Source organism: Macaca fascicularis, chromosome 5 (assembly GCF_037993035.2).
Source record: "Macaca fascicularis isolate 582-1 chromosome 5, T2T-MFA8v1.1".
Classification (NCBI taxonomy): Eukaryota; Metazoa; Chordata; class Mammalia; order Primates; family Cercopithecidae; genus Macaca; species Macaca fascicularis.
In genome coordinates this window covers 64,663,711-64,684,973 of record NC_088379.1, presented here as the reverse complement: position 1 = coordinate 64,684,973, position 21,263 = coordinate 64,663,711, and the positions used below count along the sequence as shown (strand labels likewise).

General features: G+C 38.0%; 1 protein-coding gene across 1 annotated transcript in view; it reads right to left on the bottom strand.

Moving 5' to 3' along the window:
• Positions 1-241: 241 nt before the first annotated feature.
• Positions 242-21,263, bottom strand: part of LOC102124844 (UDP-glucuronosyltransferase 2A3) — a 40,187-nt gene continuing 19,165 nt past the window's right edge. Inside the window, exons 3-6 of the mRNA XM_005555165.5 lie at positions 3,760-3,891; positions 2,292-2,379; positions 1,364-1,583; positions 242-909 (exon numbers count right to left, since the gene is read on the bottom strand). Coding sequence (XP_005555222.1) covers positions 630-909; positions 1,364-1,583; positions 2,292-2,379; positions 3,760-3,891 — 720 coding nt within the window. The 3' untranslated portion in view covers positions 242-629. The remainder of the gene's footprint in view (positions 910-1,363; positions 1,584-2,291; positions 2,380-3,759; positions 3,892-21,263) is intronic.

Sequence of the window (21,263 nt, the reverse complement as noted above, 5' to 3'; positions counted from 1 at the left end):
AACACAAAAAATATTGGTTGAGTGATGGCAGAAATATAGGGCATGACAAGATGTGGTCTATGGAAATATAGCAAACTTTTCCAAGTGTAATGCTGTATCATCATTATTAGCAATTCATTTTCTGAGATCACTGATACTGGGTATGGAGAAGGGCTTATTTAAATTGAAAAAGAAACATCATTATGTTTCTCATAGCAAGCTAATCTCATAGAACACTTACCTGGTTTGTGTGGTTTACTGATTTTTTTTTTAATTTTACATGTTTTACTTCTTTACATCCATGTGTTCGGGCACACACCAGGAATCAGCATATTGCATGTCACCCTATCACTTAGGGTTATAGAAGTAATGACATCATGAAAACAGTAATATCAGAAATAGGAAAATTTAGATGTATTCATGTCCTTGTGTCACAAAGTGAGAGAAGAGAGTAAAGACACCTAGGAAAATACAAGGAAAGAATAAGATATGCTCATAACTTCATGATCGTGGAATTCTAGGCTTCATAGCTAAGATAAAATATCAGAATAGATAATATGAAAATAGAAAGGTAACGTGTTTTCACTATATTCTTTGTGGCTGGAATTAACAGGATTACACCGTCAGGTCTTTCCTAAATTTGGAAAGATCTATTCCCTCTTTTCTATCTTTCTAGTTTTATTAAAATTTTGACAGGAAAATAAAAAACATCTTGTGAACAAGAATATAGCTGTTGCCACACAGGCCAGAAGGAATGCAATCACATCTATAGAGTGGTGCTGGAACCAGTTGAGGTCGTGGGCAGCTGATCGCAGGTGCTTGGCTCCTTTGTGGCGCATGACAAACTCGATCCAGAAGACTGCTCGATCCAGGGGCTTTACACTTTGATCATGGTGAATTCTTGATAATCTCATAGCATTCTCTTTATAACTGGAAGGCAAAAACACCATAGAACTTAGAAAGTTGTCATTTTGTTTTCGTAAAAGACAGGTAGATAAACCGTAGTATACGTTATGCAAGCCAAAAACTTGGTGAGTAAAAGATTGATTCTGGTTGTGACAAGAACATTGTTGGTTGCATAGCATTAAAGAGATACAGTGGAGAGACTGAAAAAGAGTATATTCTTAACAAAATGGGGTAAAATAAAGATGTGAATAGAAGCTTAGTAAGCCAATTGTTAACTTAAACCTAATATTTCCATGAAGAAACATTGACACTCTATGAACTATACTTTCCAGGACTATCCCAATACAAAGCTGATGAATGACTCAATATTGCAGGGAAAAATCCCTAAAAATGTCTACCAGGGTGATATTTAACATTTTCTGGCATAATGTATAACATAATCAACGTTAGATCAGTCTGTACAAGCAGTAGTACTTACGAGGAATCGGTAATGACTGTTCTCACAGCCCTCAGTAAATCTTCACTTGTCATAGTTTTGAAGTTTATTTCTACAGCTGCTCCTTTGGCCTTCATGTGAGCAATGTTATCAGGCTGATCACCAAAAATGGGAACTCCCACCATAGGGACACCATGGTAAATAGCTTCATAGACCCCATTCATTCCACCATGAGTGATAAAAGCTTTGGTTTGGGGATGACCTAGTATGCAAATTGGATGAGAAATTGTGAGTTATTTTATTCTAAAATTTTAAAGTAATTTCAGGACTAAAAATTGAAACTATGAGATAACTCACTGAAGCGTACAGCATTTTCTTTAAAAGGAGTGCACATGGAGCATTGCTTTTTTTTTTTTTTTTTTTTTTTTTTGAGACGGAGTCTCGCTCTGTCGCCCGGGCTGGAGTGCAGTGGCCGGATCTCAGCTCACTGCAAGCTCCGCCCCCCGGGTTTACGCCATTCTCCTGCCTCAGCCTCCCGAGTAGCTGGGACTACAGGCGCCCGCCGCCTCGCCCCGCTAGTTTTTTTGTATTTTTTAGTAGAGACGGGGTTTCACCGTGTTCGCCAGGATGGTCTCGATCTCCTGACCTAGTGATCCGCCCGTCTCGGCCTCCCAAAGTGCTGGGAATACAGGCTTGAGCCACCGCGCCCGGCCGGAGCATTGCTACTAAAGATCATTTCTATCTTCAGAAAAAGAGGCATTAATTCCTTTTGCATTTCATGTCACTCTCATTTTAACAATAGAAAGTGTTAATCTATACCATTTTAGTCAATCCTTTAATTATATCTGCTTCAAAAGTGTAAGTAAAATAAAGTTTTATAATTTTAAATCTTTGCTGAATTTGCTTGCTATTTAACATTTATTCATTTTTTCCTCATCTAGTTCATATTTTTACTTTCTCATAGTCCTACCAAGAAGATCATTCTGGGGTATCCAATCATACAGACGAGTATTGGTTCCTAATGTGGATGGTTTTTTTCCTTTGTATCTCCATAACACCTGTGAAAGAAACACATGTATTTCACAGATTAAACCACAGGATATTAGCATTCTAAGGATGTAGATATAGTTATAAATTATAAACTCATTGTACTTCAGGTGATGGTTCCGACAGGGATATGCAGAGGTATCGTGTAAACACTGAAAGATATGGTTGGACGTTTTACAAAGATCTTTAAAAATAATGTGTACCCGTTGCCTATTAAGTATTCTATTATTTTATTACCAATTAAAAATATTTGAGAATGAGAATATCAGTGAATATTTAAAAAATAATTCAGTACTGGCTAATCCTTTTTCATATAAGAATTAAAAATTGTGTAAGTACCTGATCTCTGTGTCATTTTAACTCATGGGACCATTTTACTTCTACCATCAGATTTACAGTTCCCCACAGATATAATTTGCTTTCAATTATGTGTGCATTTTGGATAATCGGGTGTCTTTTCTTCTCTATTTTCTTCCTGGTCTCTTTCTTCTTATATTTAATAGTTTTATTGAAGAGGAATGAGCTAGAAAATTCCATTGTTCCATGATAAGTTTTCTTTGGGATTGGACCTTTTTTTTACATAATTTGTATTTGTGGTACACCTATAAAAATTTTGTACACTTGAAAACAAAGGATGGCATAGATATTTCAAACTACTTAACAGATAATTTCATAATTAAAATTATAATATTTCAAATTCCTAATTAGTATACTTGCCTTTATTGAGTTTGATGTATTTTAGCTAAACATAAAATGAAATATCTTTTGGATAGTTTATATATACCACTATCTAAAGTGTGAAATTCTAGAATTACAGTAATAAAGTTAAAATTAGTTGAATATCATAATTACATTACTTAAATAATTAAGTTACTAAAATATAATTGTAATTGACATTTAACTTTTGAAACCTCTAATTATTTAGAAAGACTACATTAATCTGAGCTTTGATTTCTAAGTAAAAGTACCCTGAATACAGTTTTATACACTCAAATATAAGAAGGGATATTCTTGAGATTGATTCTTCTTCACATTTTTTTATATCAGTTTTCCTTTTTCTGGTCCTTTGAAATAATACATGTCAGAATTTTTTTTGTAATAGTTGGCACATGTTTTTAGATTTCAAAACCTAAAATATAAAGTGGGGCTTAATTTATTATTTCTATTTTATTATAAACAAATGACAGTCAAGAGAGTTGTTTCCAGTAACAGCAAGAATCAGTAGGCAAATGATCAATTATGCCCATGTACACTACTATAATGCTTTACAAATTTTGGTACAAATTTTGATGCCTGTTATACTGAGTGAAAAATGAGATTCAAGACCCAAATAAAGCCGTGCTGTCTCATTATGTGAGTAGCTGCTTATCAAGATTGCAGGTTTTACTGACCTTCTGTGGGATCTGGGCAAGGGCTGAAGCAATGATGTTAGCCTTTTCTTCTGTAACATTTTGAAATAGTGACCCCAGAGAAAACACCACAATACCATCTTCCCCTGAACTCTGGACAAAGTTTTCCATTTCCTGAAGATAAAAATTTCTCTGCATTACAGAGGTGTAACATAACAAAGATTAAAATAAAGGTTGCTTACACTTCTAAAATAAAGACTTGAGAAATTATTAATGTGTAGTTATATTCTGTCCCTATATGCTGATGCACAGAACCACCTAGTCTCTTTATAGGAAAGTGTATGTATAAAACATATGGCTTAAAATATAATCATTCATTACTAGAAAAGGCACACAACCAAAATATATACAAAAAGTTTCAGTGATAAGAGTACATTTCTTTTCATGTCCATGTCATGTAGACACAAAATCCTAAAAACTAAATAATTTGCTAAAATATAAAATTATTATTTGAGGAATGACATCAGCAAGATGGTGGAATAGAAGACCTCCAGCATCAGTGCCTCTTAAAAATACAACTAGCAAATACTGAAATACAAAAATTCCACTCTGAAAGCATCAGAGCTCAGGAGAAAAATGAAAAATCTTATGGGTTCATTGAAATTTAAAAATCCATGAGCAGAAAGAAGAAAGTTCATTTGTGCTGCATCAACCCATTCTCCAAACCAAAATAGCACCACTCACAGAAAACTTCTCTGTACCTGCAATTACACAGGTGGAAGAAAATAATTGCAGGTGGACATTCAATCCCCATATCAGTGTGTGAATCATTGTGAGAAGCCTTCTTTGTTCCATCCCATAGGAGGTATTAAGAGTGTCAGAAAGCCTGAACCACCTGGGTTGAATTGGAAGCAAAAAGCAGAAACACTGATCATAGAAAATGGCAAACAGATCAAGGCAGAAGCTTTGCGGTCCTATCAGCAGTGAATTCACACTGAGAGGAGCTAGGCAGCACTACAATAGTACAGGAGGCACAATCCAAGGGAAGGCTAGAGTCTTTGGTTAGATTTTACAAATATTCCAGGTGATCATACGGAGCCTTTTTCTGACCCAGAAACAACTATCAGGCCAGTAACTAAGTTCCAGTTATTTCTTAAGCCTTCCCCAACCCAGACATTACTACAGGTTTGGGTTTAAGTTCTGGCACAGCATTATGTTTTCATGGTAATGATAAGTCTTCCCCAGACAGGAAAACAACAGCATGGAAGAGATTTAGCTCTAGTGCACTATTTAGGTTCTGCTATCAACTATAACCTCTCCTCAGAGGAGAAAGAATCCTTAGGGCACTGATTCAGCTCTGATATTAAATAGTAAAGTTTTAACACCACTGCATAACACCTTAAAAAGCTGAATCAGATGGCTATCTTTTTAAACATGCAGATATTAATGTAAAGAGCAAGCATTGTTAAACAACAGCAACAGAAAAAGCTGGGAAATATGAACATCTCCAAAAGAACCCAATCAAGTTTCAATAATGCACCAAAAGATTTGAAGATGCTTAAATATCTGACAACAAATTCACAATAAATCTCTTTGACAAGTTCAGTAATCACATAAACTGTAAACAAAAAACTAAGCTAAATAAACTTGGAAAATAATGCAGACACAATATTAGGCATTTGAGAAAGAAATCATAATAATAAAAAAATGAAATCCTTGAAATGCAGGATAAAATTGTTAAATTGAAAAACTAATTAGAAAACTCCAACAGCAGACTTGATCAAACAGGAAAGAATCAGTAAGGTCAAAGAAAGAAAACATGTAATTACCTAATCAGAGGAATAAAAAAAAAAAAGACATAGTGGCAGCCACAGAACTTATATGACACTGTGAAGGGAACGACTTCCACATAATATAAGTTTCCAACGGGTATGAGATAGAAAAGAAAGGACTAGAAAACCAACTCAAGATAACAAGGACTCAACATTTTCCAAATTTGGAGAAAGACAATACTTATCTGGGAACAGTTAGCTTAGACATCACCAAACAAATTCAACCCAGAAAGTAATTTCCAGAGGCAGATTATAATCAAATTACCAAAAATCAAAGAACAAAAACAATACTGAAAACAGAAGGAGAGACAAAAACAAAACAAAACAAAACAACAACAACAACAACAAAACATAACACATTCAATAGTGTTCCAAAACTGTTTTCAGTGAATTTCTCAGCAAAAATAAAATAAAAACCATGTAGGCAAGAAGAGAGTGGGATAATATAGTCAAAATGCTGAAGTAAACAAAAATTTGAAAAGCCTTTAATCCAAGAATACTATACTCATCAAAACATGCCTTCATGTATGAGGAAGAGATAAAGATTTTTCAATGCAAGTAAAAGCTAAGAGAATTCACCAACACCAAACCTCTCTTAAAAGAAATGCAAAGGATATTTTTCACTCTAAAGGAAAAGGACACTAACAGATAACAAATAAAATATAAAAAGTAACTTGTAAATGTAAATACATAGACAAAGTCAGAATACTCTAATGCTCTAACTGATATTTAGTATAAAAGTATAAACGAAAACTAATAAAGGTAATAACTACAATAATTAAGAGATAGACAACATAGAAAGATGTAAATTGAGACATGAAAAAGTCCAGCAATTGGGTAAATATTGTGAAAATGCAGTTTAATTTTTTTCTTTTGAATTAAAGTTGTAATTTATGTAAAATAACCTCTTATAACTATAAAGTGTTTCCGTAGCCTCCTGGTAACCTCAAAGCAAAAACCTATAATAGATACAGTAAAATTACCTAAATGGAATTAAAACATACTACTAGAGAAAGTTACTTGACCTCAAAGAAACACAGTAAGAGAAGGGAGTAAAGGACAAAATAATCTGAAAACAGCCAGAGAAAAATTTTAAAAATGGCAGTATTAAATCTTTAATTGTTAATAATATTCTTAAATGTAAATGGATTAAATTCTTCAATTAACATATATAAAAATGGCTAAATGGATAAAATAAAAATACCCAACTATATTTTTCCTATAAGAAAATTACTATACCTATAAAAATATGCATAAACTAAAAGTAAAGAAGTAGAAAAAGGTATTTAATTCCAGTGGAAAAGAAAAATAAACATTAAAAAAAAGCAGGAGTAGCTATTATTATATCAGATTTAATAGACTTTAAGTCAAGAATGATTTTTAAAAAGACAAAGCCGTTACATAATGATAAAGGGTTAATATTGCAGCAGAATATAACAATCGTAAACATGTGTGTCTCTCATGCCAGGGAAAATATATAACAAATATTAATAGACCTAAAGAGTGAGATAAGCTGTAATACAAAAATAGTAGACTAACTAAAAACCCTAATTACAGCAACAAACAGATAATCAAGACAGAAAATCAACAGAACAACATAGGAGTTAAACTGCACTCTAGACAAAATATAGGAGTTAAACTGCACTCTAGACAAAATAAAACTAACATACATTTACAGAAAATGCCACTTAAAAACTGCAGAATACATATTCTTCTCAACAGCACACAGAACATTTTCTGTCAGATTACAAAAGAGAAAGCACATATTAAAAAGTTAAATCATCTCATATAATTTTTATAATCACAGTGAAAAAAGATAAAATCAATAAAAGAAGGAATATTATAAACTGTACAACTACGTGGAAATTAAACAGTATGTTCATGAATGATCAATGAGTACATGAACAAATTTAAAAGTAAATTTAAACATTTTCTTGAGACAAAACTGGCAACATAATATAGCAAGATGAATAGATACAGCAAAATCAGTTCTAAGAGGAACGTCTATGACAATGAACACACTCATCAAAAAAGTAATAAGATTTCAAAAAAATTTATGATAACATCTCAAGGAATTAGAAAAACAAGAACAAGGAAACTCAAAATTTTTAGGAAAACAAGATATTTAACAAAGGTTACAGGAGAAATAAATGAAATAGAAATAAAATACAATATAGAAAATCAGCAAAATATTGAGTTAGTTGTTTGAAGAGATAAAATTGACAAGACTTTAGCAAGGTAACTGAAAACAGGACAAAACAAAACATAACAAACCAGAAAATACTCAAATAAAATGGGAGATTACAAAGAGAAAAAGGCAATCAGGCAGATGGGCTCACATCTATAATCCCGGCATTTTTGGAGACAGAGGCTGAAGAATCATTCGAGGTCCAAAGTTTGAAAATAGCTTAGTAAGAACCCATATCTGCAAAATTTGAAATAAATTAGCCAGGCTTGGTGGTGTATGCCTGTCTCAGCTACTCAGGAATTTGAGGTAGAAGGATTGCTTAAACCCAGGAGTTTGGGCTTCATTGAGCTATAATATGGTCACCACATTCCAGCATGGGAGACAAAGTGACACTTCATCTCTAAAATCTTAAAGATTCTTTAAAAAAAAGGAAAAAAAAAATTGACACTAGAAATAAAAAGGACTATAAGAGGCTACTATGGACAAATATATGCCAAAAACTGGAAAAATCTAGGAAAATAAACAAATTACTGGACACATACAGTAAAATAGGACTGGATTATGAAGAAATAAAAACAAGGAGAGATAAATAATGAGGAAGAAGTTTAAAGCAATAGTAAAGTCTCATTTAAAAAGTCAGTGCGCTAAGGTCTTCCCTATGAAATTCAGCCAAATTTAAAGAATAAATAATATCAATTTTTCTCACTCTTCCAAACCATCAAAAAGGCAAAAATACTTCAGTATCATATTGTGAGGCTAGTATTACCCTGATCCCACACTAGACAAGGAGATGTGTGTGTGTGTGTGTGTGTGTATAAATATAAAATATATATTTAATACATAATTAAATAGATATTTAATATATATTATATATGTATGCCATACATGTATAGGCCTATATTAACATATATATATATATATATGCCAATATACCTGATGAATAAAGATGCAAAAGTCATCAACAAACTACTAGCCCACCAAATCCAACAGCGTATTAAAAAGATTACACAATATGATCAACTGGAATTTATCCCAGGGATGCCAGGATGATTCAACATATGCAAGTCAATAAATGTAATGCACCACATCAACAGAATGAAGGAAAAAAAATATAGGTAGATAGAAAGATGATAGATAGATGATAGATAGAGAAAAGTCATTTAATAAAATATCAATATTTATTCAGGATAAAAATTCTCAAAACATTAAGTTTCTAACAAATGCATACATAGAACAATGAAGCCCAGACATGGTAAACACACAGCTACCATCATATTGAGTGGGGAAAAGTAGAATGGTTTTCTTTTACCTAAGATCTGGAACATGACAAAGATGCACACATTTACCACTCTTATCCAACCTAATACTTGAATGTCTAGCCAGAGTAATTAACCAAGAAAAGAAATAAAGGACATAAAAATTGGAAGGGAAGCAATAAAATGGCTCCTTCTTGCAGATGACATGACCTTATGTAGAGAGAAACCTAAAGGCTTCATGAAAACAACACTTATGATTGATAAACAAATTCAGTAAACTTTTATAATACAAAATTATAATCCATAAATTGGTATTGTTCTGTATGCAAAGAGCTAACTATTTGCAAAAATTTAGAAAACCAATTTCATTCAATAGAGCTACAGAAAATAAAACCCCCAAGAATATGTTTAATGAAGGAGGCATAACATATCTACAATGAAAACTATAAAACAAGGATGAAAGAAATTTAAGAAGACACAAATACTTGGAAAGATATGTCACATTCTTGAATTGGAAGAATTTGTATTATTAAAATGTACATACTGCCGAAAGGAAACTGCAGATTCTTAACAACCTTTATCAGAATACCATGACATTCTAAGCAGAAATAGGAAAACACATTACATTTGTACAGAACTACAAAAGACCAAGGCCAAAGCAACTTTGATCTAAAAGACAAAACTGGAGGCATCACACTACCTGACTTCAAAATATATCACTTAGAGGGCTTCCATTTGAAGATGGCTAAATAAGAACAGCTCTGGTCATCAGCTCACACTATGATTGATGCAGAAAGCAGGTGATTTCTGCATTTCCAACTGAGGTACCTGGCTTATCTCATTGGGACTAGTTGGACGGTTGCAGCCCAAGGAAGGTGAGCTTAAGCAGGGCGGTGTGCAGCCCAAGGAAGGTGAGCTGAAGTGCAAGGGGTCAGGGTATTTCCCTTTCCTGGACAAAGGAAGCCATCACAGACTGTACCTGATAAAATGGAATACTCCTGCTCAACTACTGCATTTCTCCCACAGTCTTAGCAAATGGCAGACCAGGAAATTCTCTCCTGTGCCTGACTTGGCAGGTCCCACACACACAGAGCCTTGCTCACTGCTAGTGCAGCAATCTGAGAGTGACCTGAGAGGTGGCAGCCTGGTGGTGGGAGGGCATCTGCCACTGCTGAGGCTTGAGTAAGTAAACAAAGTGGTCAAGAAGCTCAAACTGGACAGAGTCCATTGCAACTCAGCAAGGCCTACTGTCTCTATAGACTCTACCTCTTTGGGCAGGGCATAGCTGAACAAAAGGCAGCAGACTACTTCTGCAAGGTTAAACATCCCTGCCTGACAGCTCTGAAGTGAGCAGTGGTTCCCCCAGTATGGCGGTTGAGCTCTGAGAATGGACAGACTGTCTCCTCAAGTGGGTCCCTGATCCCTGTGTAGCCTATCAGGGAAGCACCTCCCAATAGGGCCGACAGACACCTCATACGGGTGGGTGCCCCTCTGGGAGGAAGCTTCCAGAGGAAGAATCAGGCAGCAATATTTGCTGTTCCGCAGTATTTGCTGTTCTGCAGCCTCTGCTGTTGACACCAGGAAAACAGGGTCTGGAGTGGACCTCCAGCAAACTCCAACAGACTTGCAGCTGAGGGACCTGACTATTAGAAGGAAAACTAACAAACAGAAAGGAATAGCATCAACATCTACAAAAAGGACATCCACATCAAAACCCCGTCTGTAGGTCACCAACATCAAATACCAAAGGTAGATAAAACCACAAAGATGGGGAGAAACCAGAGCAGAAAAACTGAATGTTCTAAAAACCAGAGTGCTGCTTCTCCTCCAAAGGGTTGCAACTCTTCACCAGCAATGGAGCAAAGCTGGAAGGAGAATGACTTTGATGACTTGACAGAAGTAGGCTTCAGAAGGTCTGTAATAGCAAACTTCTCCAAGCTAAAGGAGCATATTCTAACCCATTGCAAAGAAGCTAAAAGCATTGAGAAAATGTTAGACGAATGGCTAAGTAGAATAAACAGTGTAGAGAAGACCTTAAATGACCTGGTGGAGCTGAAAACTATGGCATGATAACTTTGTGACGCATGCACAAGCTTCAATAGCCAATTTGATCAATTGGAAAATAGGATATCAGTGATTGAACATCAAATTAATGACATAAAGCAAGAAGACAAGTTTAGGGAAAAAAGTGTAAAAAGAAAGAAACAAAGCCTCCAAGAAATATGGGACTATGTAAAAAGACCAGATCTATGTTTGATTGGCATACCTTAAAGTGATGGAGAAAATGGAACCAAGTTAGGAAACACTCTTCAGGATATTATCCAAGAGAAATCTCCCAACATAACAAAGCAGGCCAACATTCAAATTCAGGAAATACAGAGAACACCGCAAAGATAATCCTTGAGAAGACCAACCCCAAGACAAATAATTGTCAGATTCACCAAGGTTGAAATGAAGAAAAAAAAATGCTAAGCGTAACCAGAAAGAAAGGTCAGGTTACCGACAAAGGAAAGCCCATCAGACAAAGAGCAGATCTCTCAGCAGAAACCCTACAAGCCTGAAGAGAGTGGGGGCCAATATTCAACATTCTTAAAGAAAATAATTTTCAACCCAGAATCAGATATCCAGCCAAACTAAACTTCATAAGTGAAGGAAAAATGAAATCCTCTACAGACAAGCAAATGCTGAGAGATTTTGTCACCACCAAGCCTGCCTTACAAGAGACCCTGAAGGAAGCACTTAACATGGAAAAGAGCAATTGGTACCAGCCACTGCAAAAACATGCCAAATTGTAAAGACAAGAAATGCTATGAAGAAACTGCATCAAGGGGGCGGAGCAAGATGGCCAATAGGAACAGCTCGTCTCCAGCTCCCAGCGTGAGCGACACAGAAGACAGGTGATTTCTGCATTATCAACTGAGGTACTGAGCTCATCTTACACGGGAGTGCCGGACAATTGGTGCTGGTCAGCTGTTGCAGCCCGACCAGCAAGAGCTGAAGCAGGGCGAGGCATCGCCTCATCTGAGAAGCACAAAGGGGAAGGGAATCCCTTTTCCCAGCCAGGGGAACAGAGACACACAACACCTGGAAAATCGGGTAACTCCCACCCCAATACTGCACTTTAAGCAATCGGGCACACCAGGAGATTATATCCCACACCTGGCCAGGAGGGTCCCACACCCAGGGAGCCTTCCTCATTGCTAGCACAGCAGTCTGCGATCTAACTGCAAGGCAGCAGCTAGGCTAGGGGAGGGGCACCGCCATTGCTGAGGCTTAAGTAGGTAACAAAGCCCTGGGAAGATCCAACTGGGTGGAGCTCACAGCAGCTCAAGGAGGCCTGCCAGTCTCTGTAGACTCCACCTCTGGGGACAGGGCACAGCTAAACAACAACAAAAGCAGCAGAAACCTCTGCAGATGCAAGCAACTCTGTCTGACAGCTTTAAAGAGAGCGGTGGATCTCCCAACACGGAGGTTGAGATCTGAGAACGGACAGACCACCTGCTCAAGTGGGTCCCTGACCTCTGGCTAGACTAACTGGGAGACATCCTCCATTAGGGGCAGACCGACACCCCACACCTCACAGGGTGGAGTACACCCCTGAGAGGAAGCATCCAACGCAAGAACCAGACAGGTACACTCGCTGTTCAGCAGTATTCTATCTTCTGCAGTCTCTGCTGCTGATACGCAGGCAAACAGGGTCTGGAGTGGACCTCAAGCAATCTCCAACAGACCTACAGCTGAGGGTCCTGACAGTTAGAAGGAAAACCAACAAACAGGAAGGACACCCACACCAAAACCCCATCAGTACGTCACCATCATCAAAGACCACAGGCAGATAAAACCACAAAGATGGGGAAAAAGCAGGGCAGAAAAACTGGAAATTCAAAAAATAAGAGCGCATGTCCCCCTCCAAAGGAACGCAGCTCATCGCCAGCAATGGATCAAAGCTAGACGGAGAATGACTTTGATGAGATGAGAGAAGAAGACTTCAATCCATCAAACTTCTCAGAGCTAAAGGAGGAATTACATACCCAGGGCAAATAAACTAAAAATCTTGAAAAAAGAGTGGAAGAATTGAAAACCAGAATAATTAATGCAGAGAAGGCCATAAACGAATAGACAGAGATGAAAACCATAACACGAGAAATACGTGACAAATGCACAAGCTTCAGTAACCAACTCGATCAACTGGAAGAAAGAGTATCAGCAATTCAGGATCAAATGAATGAAATGAAGCCAGAAGAGAAATCTAAAGAAAAAAGAAGAAAAAGAAATGAACAAAGCCTGCAAGAAGTATGGGATTATGTAAAAAGACCAAATCTACGTCTGATTGGGGTGCCTGAAATTGAGGCGGAAAATGGAACTAAGGTGGAAAACACTCTTCAGGATATCATCCAGGAGAACTTCCCCAACCTAGTAGGGCAAGTCAACATTCAAATTCAGGAAATACAGAGAATGCCACAAAGATATTCCTCGAGTAGAGCAACTCCAAGACAAATAATTGCCAGATTCACCAAAGTTGAAATGAAGGAAAAAATCTTAAGGGCAGCCAGAGAGAAAGGTCGGGTTACCCACAAAGAGAAGCCCATCAGACTAACAGCAGATCTCTCGGCAGGAACTCTACAAGCCAGAAGAGAGTGGGGGTCAATATTCAACATTCTTAAAGAAAAGAATTTTAGGCGGAGCAAGATGGCCGAATAGGAACAGCTCTAGTCTCCAACTCCCAGCGTGAGCGACACAGAAGACCGGTGATTTCTGCATTTTCAACTGAGGTACTGGGTTCATCACACTGGGGAGTGCCGGACGATCGGTGCTGGTCAGCTGCTGCAGCCCGACCAGCGAGAGCTGAAGCAAGGTGAGGCATTGCCTCACCTGGGAAGCGCAAGGGGGAAGGGAATCCCTTTTCCTAGCCAGGGGAACTGAGACACACAACACCTGGAAAATCGGGTAACTCCCATCCCAATACTGCGCTTTAAGCCAACAGGCACACCAGGAGATCATATCCCACACCTGGCCGGGAGGGTCCCACACCCACGGAGCCTCCCTCATTGCTAACACAGCAGTCTGTGATCTACCGGCAAGGCAGCAGCGAGGCTGGGGGAGGGGCGCCCGCCTTGCTGAGGCTTAAGTAGGTAAACAAAGCTGCTGGGAAGCTCGAACTGGGTGGAGCTCACAGCAGCTCAAGGAAACCTGCCTGTCTCTGTAGACTCCACCTCTGGGGACAGGGCAATAACAAACGCAGCCGAAACCTCTGCAGACACAATCGACTCTGTCTGACAGCTTTGAAGAGAGCAGTGGATCTCCCAACACGGAGGCTGAGATCTGAGAAGGGACAGACTCCCTGCTCAAGTGGGTCCCTGACGCCTGAGTAGCCTAACTGGGAGACATACCCCACTAGGGGCAGTCTGACACCCCACACCTCACAGGGTAGAGTACACCCCTGAGAGGAAGCTTCCAAAGCAAGAATCAGACAGGTACACTCGCTGTTCAGAAATATTCTATCTTCTGCAGCCTCTGCTGCTGATACCCAGGCAAACAGGGTCTGGAGTGGACCTCAAGCAATCTCCAACAGACCTACAGCTGAGGGTCCTACTGTTAGAAGGAAAACTATCAAACAGGAAGGACACCTACACCAAAACCCCATCAGTACATCACCATCATCAAATACCACAGGCAGATAAAACCACAAAGATGGGGAAAAAGCAGGGCAGAAAAGCTAGAAATTCAAAAAATAAGAGCACATCTCTCCCGGCAAAGTAGCGCAGCTCATCGCCAGCAACGGATCAAAGCTGGACGGAGAATGACTTTGACGAGATGAGAGAAGAAGGCTTCAGTCCATCAAATTTCTCAGAGCTAAAGGAGGAATTACGTACCCAGTGCAAAGAAACTAAAAATCTTGAAAAAAAAGTGGAAGAATTGATGGCTAGAGTAATTAATGCAGAGAAGGTCATAAACGAAATGACAGAGATGAAAACCATGATACGAGAAATACGTGACAAATACATAAGCTTCAGTAACCGACTCGATCAACTGGAAGAAAGAGTATCTGTGATTGAGGATCAAATGAATGAAATGAAGTGAGAAGAGAAACCAAAAGAAAAAAGAAGAAAAAGAAATGAACAAAGCCTGCAAGAAGTATGCCATTATGTAAAAAGACCAAATCTACGTCTGATTGGGGTGCCTGAAAGTGAGGGGGAAAATGGAACCAAGTTGGAAAACACTCTTCAGGATATCATCCAGGAGAACTTCCCCAACCTAGTAGGGCAGGCCAACATTCAAATCCAGGAAATACAGAGAACGCCACAAAGATACTCCTCGAGAAGAGCAACTCCAAGACACATAATTGCCAGATTCACCAAAGTTGAAATGAAGGAAAAAATCTTAAGGGCAGCCAGAGAGAAAGGTCGGGTTACCCACAAAGGGAAGCCCATCAGACTAACAGCAGATCTCTCGGCAGAAACTCTCCAAGCCAGAAGAGAGTGGGGGCCAATATTCAACATTCTTAAAGAAAAGAATTTTAAACCCAGAATTTCATATCCAGCCAAACCAAGTTTCATAAGTGAAGGAGAAATAAAATCCTTTACAGATAAGCAAATGCTTAGAGATTTTGTCACCCCGAGGCCTGCCTTACAAGAGACCCTAAAGGAAGCACTAAACATGGAAAGGAACAACCGGTACCAGCCATTGCAAAAACATGCCAAAATGTAAAGACCATCCAGGCTAGGAAGAAACTGCATCAACTAACGAGCAAAATAACCAGTTAATATCATAATGGCAGGATCAAGTTCACACATAACAATATTAACCTTAAATGTAAATGGACTAAATGCTCCAATTAAAAGACACAGACTGGCAAACTGGATAAAGAGTCAAGACCCATCAGGGTGCTGTATTTAGGAGACCCATCTCACACGCAGAGACATACATAGGCTCAAAATAAAGGGATGGAGGAAGATTTACCAAGCAAATGGAGAACAAAAAAAAGCGGGGGATGCAATACTAGTCTCTGATAAAACAGACTTTAAACCATCAAAGATCAAAAGAGACAAAGAAGGCCATTACATAATGGTAAAGGGATCAATTCAACAGGAAGAGCTAACTATCCTAAATATATATGCACCCAATACAGGAGCACCCAGATTCATCAAGCAAGTCCTTAGAGACTTACAAAGAGACTTAGACTCCCATACAGTAATAATGGGAGACTTCAACACTCCACTGTCAACATTAGACAGATCAACGAGACAGAAAGTTAACAAGGATATCCAGGAATTGAACTCATCTCTGCAGCAAGCAGACCTAATAGACATCTATAGAACTCTCCACCCCAAATCAACATAATATACGTTCTTCTCAGCACCACATCGTACTTACTCCAAAATTGACCATGTAATTGGAAATAAAGCACTCCTCAGAAAATGTACAAGAACAGAAATTATAACAAACTGTCTCTCAGACCACAGTGCAATCAAACTAGAACTCAGGACTAAGAAACTCAATCAAAACCGCTCAACTACATGGAAACTGAACAACCTGCTCCTGAATGACTACTGGGTACATACCGAAATGAAGGCAGAAATAAAGATGTTCTTTGAAACCAATGAGAACAAAGATACAACATACCAGAATCTCTGGGACACATTTAAAGCAGTGTGTAGAGGGAAATTTATAGCACTAAATGCCCACAAGAGAAAGCGGAAAGATCTAAAATTGACACTCTAACATCGCAATTAAAAGAACTAGAGAAGCAAGAGCAAACACATTCAAAAGCTAGCAGAAGGCAAGAAATAACTAAGATCAGAGCAGAACTGAAGGAGACAGAGACACAGAAAACTCTCCAAAAAATCAATGAATCCAGGAGTTGGTTTTTTGAAAAGATCAACAAAATTGACAGACCACTAGCAAGACTAATAAAGAAGAAAAGAGAGAAGAATCAAATCGATGCAATTAAAAATGATAAAGGGGATATCACCACCGACCCCACAGAAATACAAACTACCATCAGAGAATACTATAAACACCTCTACGCAAATAAACTGGAAAATCTAGAAGAAATGGATAATTTCCTGGACACTTACACTCTTCCAAGACTAAACCAGGAAGAAGTTGAATCCCTGAATAGACCAATAGCAGGCTCTGAATTTGAGGCAATAATTAATAGCCTACCAACCAAAAAAAGTCCAGGACCAGATGGATTCACAGCTGAATTCTACCAGAGGTACAAGGAGGAGTTGGTACCATTCCTTCTGAAACTATTCCAATCAATAGAAAAAGAGGGAATCCTCCCTAACTCATTTTATGAGGCCAACATCATCCTGATACCAAAGCCTGGCAGAGACACAACAAAAAAAGAGAATTTTAGACCAATATCCCTGATGAACATCGATGCAAAAATCCTCAATAAAATACTGGCAAACCGTATTCAGCAACACATCAAAAAGCTTATCCACCATGATCAAGTGGGCTTCATCCCTGGGATGCAAGGCTGGCTCAACATTTGCAAATCAATAAACATAATCCAGCATATAAACAGAACCAAAGACAAGAACCACATAATTATCTCAATAGATGCAGAAAAGACTTTTGACAAAATTCAACAGCCCTTCATGCTAAAAACGCTCAATAAATTTGGTATTGATGGAACGTACCTCAAAATAATAACAGCTATTTATGACAAACCCACAGCCAATATCATACTGAATGGGCAAAAACTGGAAAAATTCCCTTTGAAAACTGGCACCAGACAGGGATGACCTCTCTCACCACTCCTATTCAACATAGTGTTGGAAGTTCTGGCTAGGGCAATTAGGCAAGAGAAAGAAATCAAGGGTATTCAGTTAGGAAAAGAAGAAGTCAAATTGTCCCTGTTTGCGGATGACATGATTGTATATTTAGAAAACCCCATTGTCTCAGCCCAAAATCTCCTTAAGCTGATAAGAAACTTCAGCAGTGTCTCAGGATACAAAATTAATGTGCAAAAATAGCAAGCATTCTTATACACCAGTAACAGACAAACAGAGAGCCCAATCAGGAATGAACTTCCATTCACAATTGCTTCAAAGAGAATAAAATACCGAGGAGTCCAACTTACAAGGGATGTAAAGGACCTCTCCAAGGAGAACTACAAACCACTGCTCAGTGAAATAAAAGAAGACAGAAACAAATGGAAGAACATACCATGCTCATGGATAGGAAGATTCAATATCGTGAAAATGGCCATACTGCCCAAGGTTATTTATAGATTCAATGCCATCCCCATCAAGCTACCAATGAGTTTCTTCACAGAACTGGAAAAAACTGCTTTAAAGTTCATATGGAACCAAAAAAGAGCCCGCATCTCCAAGACAATCCTAAGTCAAAAGAACAAAGCTGGAGGCATCACGCTACCTGACTTCAAACTATACTACAAGGCTACAGTAACCAAAACAGCATGGTACTGGTACCAAAACAGACAGATAGACCAATGGAACAGAACAGAGTCCTCAGAAATAATACCACACATCTACAGCCATCTGATCTTTGACAAACCTGAGAGAAACAAGAAATGGGGAAAGGATTCCCTATTTAATAAATGGTGCTGGGATAATTGGCTAGCCATAAGTAGAAAGCTGAAACTGGATCCTTTCCTTACTCCTTATACGAAAATTAATTCAAGATGGATTAGAGACTTAAATGTTAGACCTAATACCATAAAAATACCAGAGGAAAACCTAGTTAGTACCACTCAGGACATAGGCATGGGCAAAGACTTCATGTCTAAAACACCAAAAGCAATGGCAGCAAAAGCCAAAATTGACAAATGGGATCTCATTAAACTAAGAGCTTCTGCACAGCAAAATAAACTACCATCAGTTGAACAGGCAACCTACAGAATGGGAGAAAATTTTTGCAATCTACTCATCTGACAAAGGGCTAATATGCAGAACCTACAAAGAACACAAACAAATTTACAAGAAATAAACAAACAACCCCATCAAAAAGTGGGCAAAGGATATGAATAGACATTTCTCAAAAGAGGACATTCATACAGCCAACAGACACATGAAAAAATGTTCATCATCACTGGCCATCAGAGAAATGCAAATCAAAACCACAATGAGATACCATCTCACACCAGTTAGAATGGCGATCATTAAAAAGTCAGGAAACAACAGGTGCTGGAGAGGATGTGGAGAAATAGGAACAGTTTTACACTGTTGGTGGGATTGTAAACTAGTTCAACCATTATGGAAAACAGTATGGCGATTCCTCAAGGATCTAGAACTAGAAGTACCATGTGACCTAGCCATCCCATAACTGGGTATATACCCAAAGGATTATAAATTATGCTGCTATAAAGACACATGCACACGTATGTTTATTGCAGCACTATTCACAATAGCAAAGACTTGGAATCAACCCAAATGTCCATCAGTGACAGATTGGATTAAGAAAATGTGGCACATATACACCATGGAATACTATGCAACCATCAAAAAGGATGAGTTTGCGTCCTTTGTAGGGACATGGATGCAGCTGGAAACCATCATTCTTAGCAAACTATCACAAGAACAGAAAACCAAACACCACATGTTCTCACTCATAGGTGGGAACTGAACAATGAGATCACTTGGACTCGGGAAGGGAAACATCACACGCCTGGGCCTATCATGGGGAGGGGGGCGAGGGGAGGGATTGCATTGGGAGTTACAACTGATGTAAATGATGAGTTCATGGGTGCAGCACACCAACATGGCACTAGTATACATATGTAACAAACCTGCACGTTATGCACATGTACCCTACAATTTAAAGTATAATAATAATAAATAAATTAAAAAAAAACAAAAAACAAAAAAAACAAAAAACAAAAAAAAGAAAAGAATTTTAAACCCAGAATTTCATATCCAACCAAACTAAGTTTCATAAGTGAAGGAGAAATAAAATCCTTTACAGATAAGCAAATGCTTAGAGATTTGGTCACCACCAGGCCTGCCTTACTAGAGACCGTGAAGGAAGCACTAAACATGGAAAGGATCAACTGGTACCAGTCCTTGCAAAAATATGCCAAAATTTAAAAACCATCAACGCTAGGAAGAGACTACATCAACTAATTAGCAAAATAACCAGTTAATATCATAATGGCAGGATCAAGTTCACACATAACAATATTAACCTTAAATGTAAAAGGACTAAATGCTCCAATTAAAAGACACAGACTGGCAAACTGGATAAAGAGTCAAGACCCATCAGTCTGCTATTCAGGAGACCCATCTCACATGCAGAGACATACATAGGCTCAAAATAAAGAGATGGAGGAAGATCTATCAAGCAAATGGAGAACAAAAAAAGCAGGGGTTGCAATACTAATCTCTGATAAAACAGACTTTAAACCATCAAAGATCAAAAGAGACAAAGAAGGCCATTACATAATGGTAAAGGGATCAGTTCAACAGGAAGAGTTAACTATCCTAAATATATATGCACCCAATACAGGAGCACCCAGATTCATAAAGCAAGTCCTTAGAGACTTACAAAGAGACTTAGACTCCCATACAGTAATAATGGGAGACTTCAGCACTCCACTGTCAACATTATACAGATCAACGAGACAGAAAGTTAACAAGGATATCCAGGAATAGAACTCATCTCTGCAGCAAGCAGACCTAATAGACATCTATAGAACTCTCCACCCCAAATCAACAGAATATACACTCTTCTCAGCACCACATCACACTTATTCCAAAATTGACCACATAATTGGAAGTAAAGCACTCCTCAACAAATGTACAAGAACAGAAATTATAACAAACTGTCTCTCAGACCACAGTGCAATCAAACTAGAACTCAGGACTAAGAAACTCAATCAAAACCACTCAACTACGTGGAAACTGAATAACCTGCTCCTGAATGACTACTGGGTACACAACAAAATGAAGGCAGAAATAAAGATGTTCTTTGAAACCAATGAGAACAAAGATACAACATACCAGAATCTCTGGGACACATTTAAAGCAGTGTGTAGAGGGAAATTTATAGCACTAAATGCCCACAAGAGAAAGCTGGAAAGATCTAAAATTGACACTCTAACATCACAATTAAAAGAACTAGAGAAGCAAGAGCAAACACATTCCAAAGCTAGCAGAAGGCAAGAAATAACTAAGATCAGAGCAGAACTGAAGGAGATAGAGACACAGAAAACTCTCCAAAAAATCAATGAATCCAGGAGTTGGTTTTTTGAAAAGATCAACAAAATTGATAGACCGCTAGCAAGACTAATAAAGAAGAAAA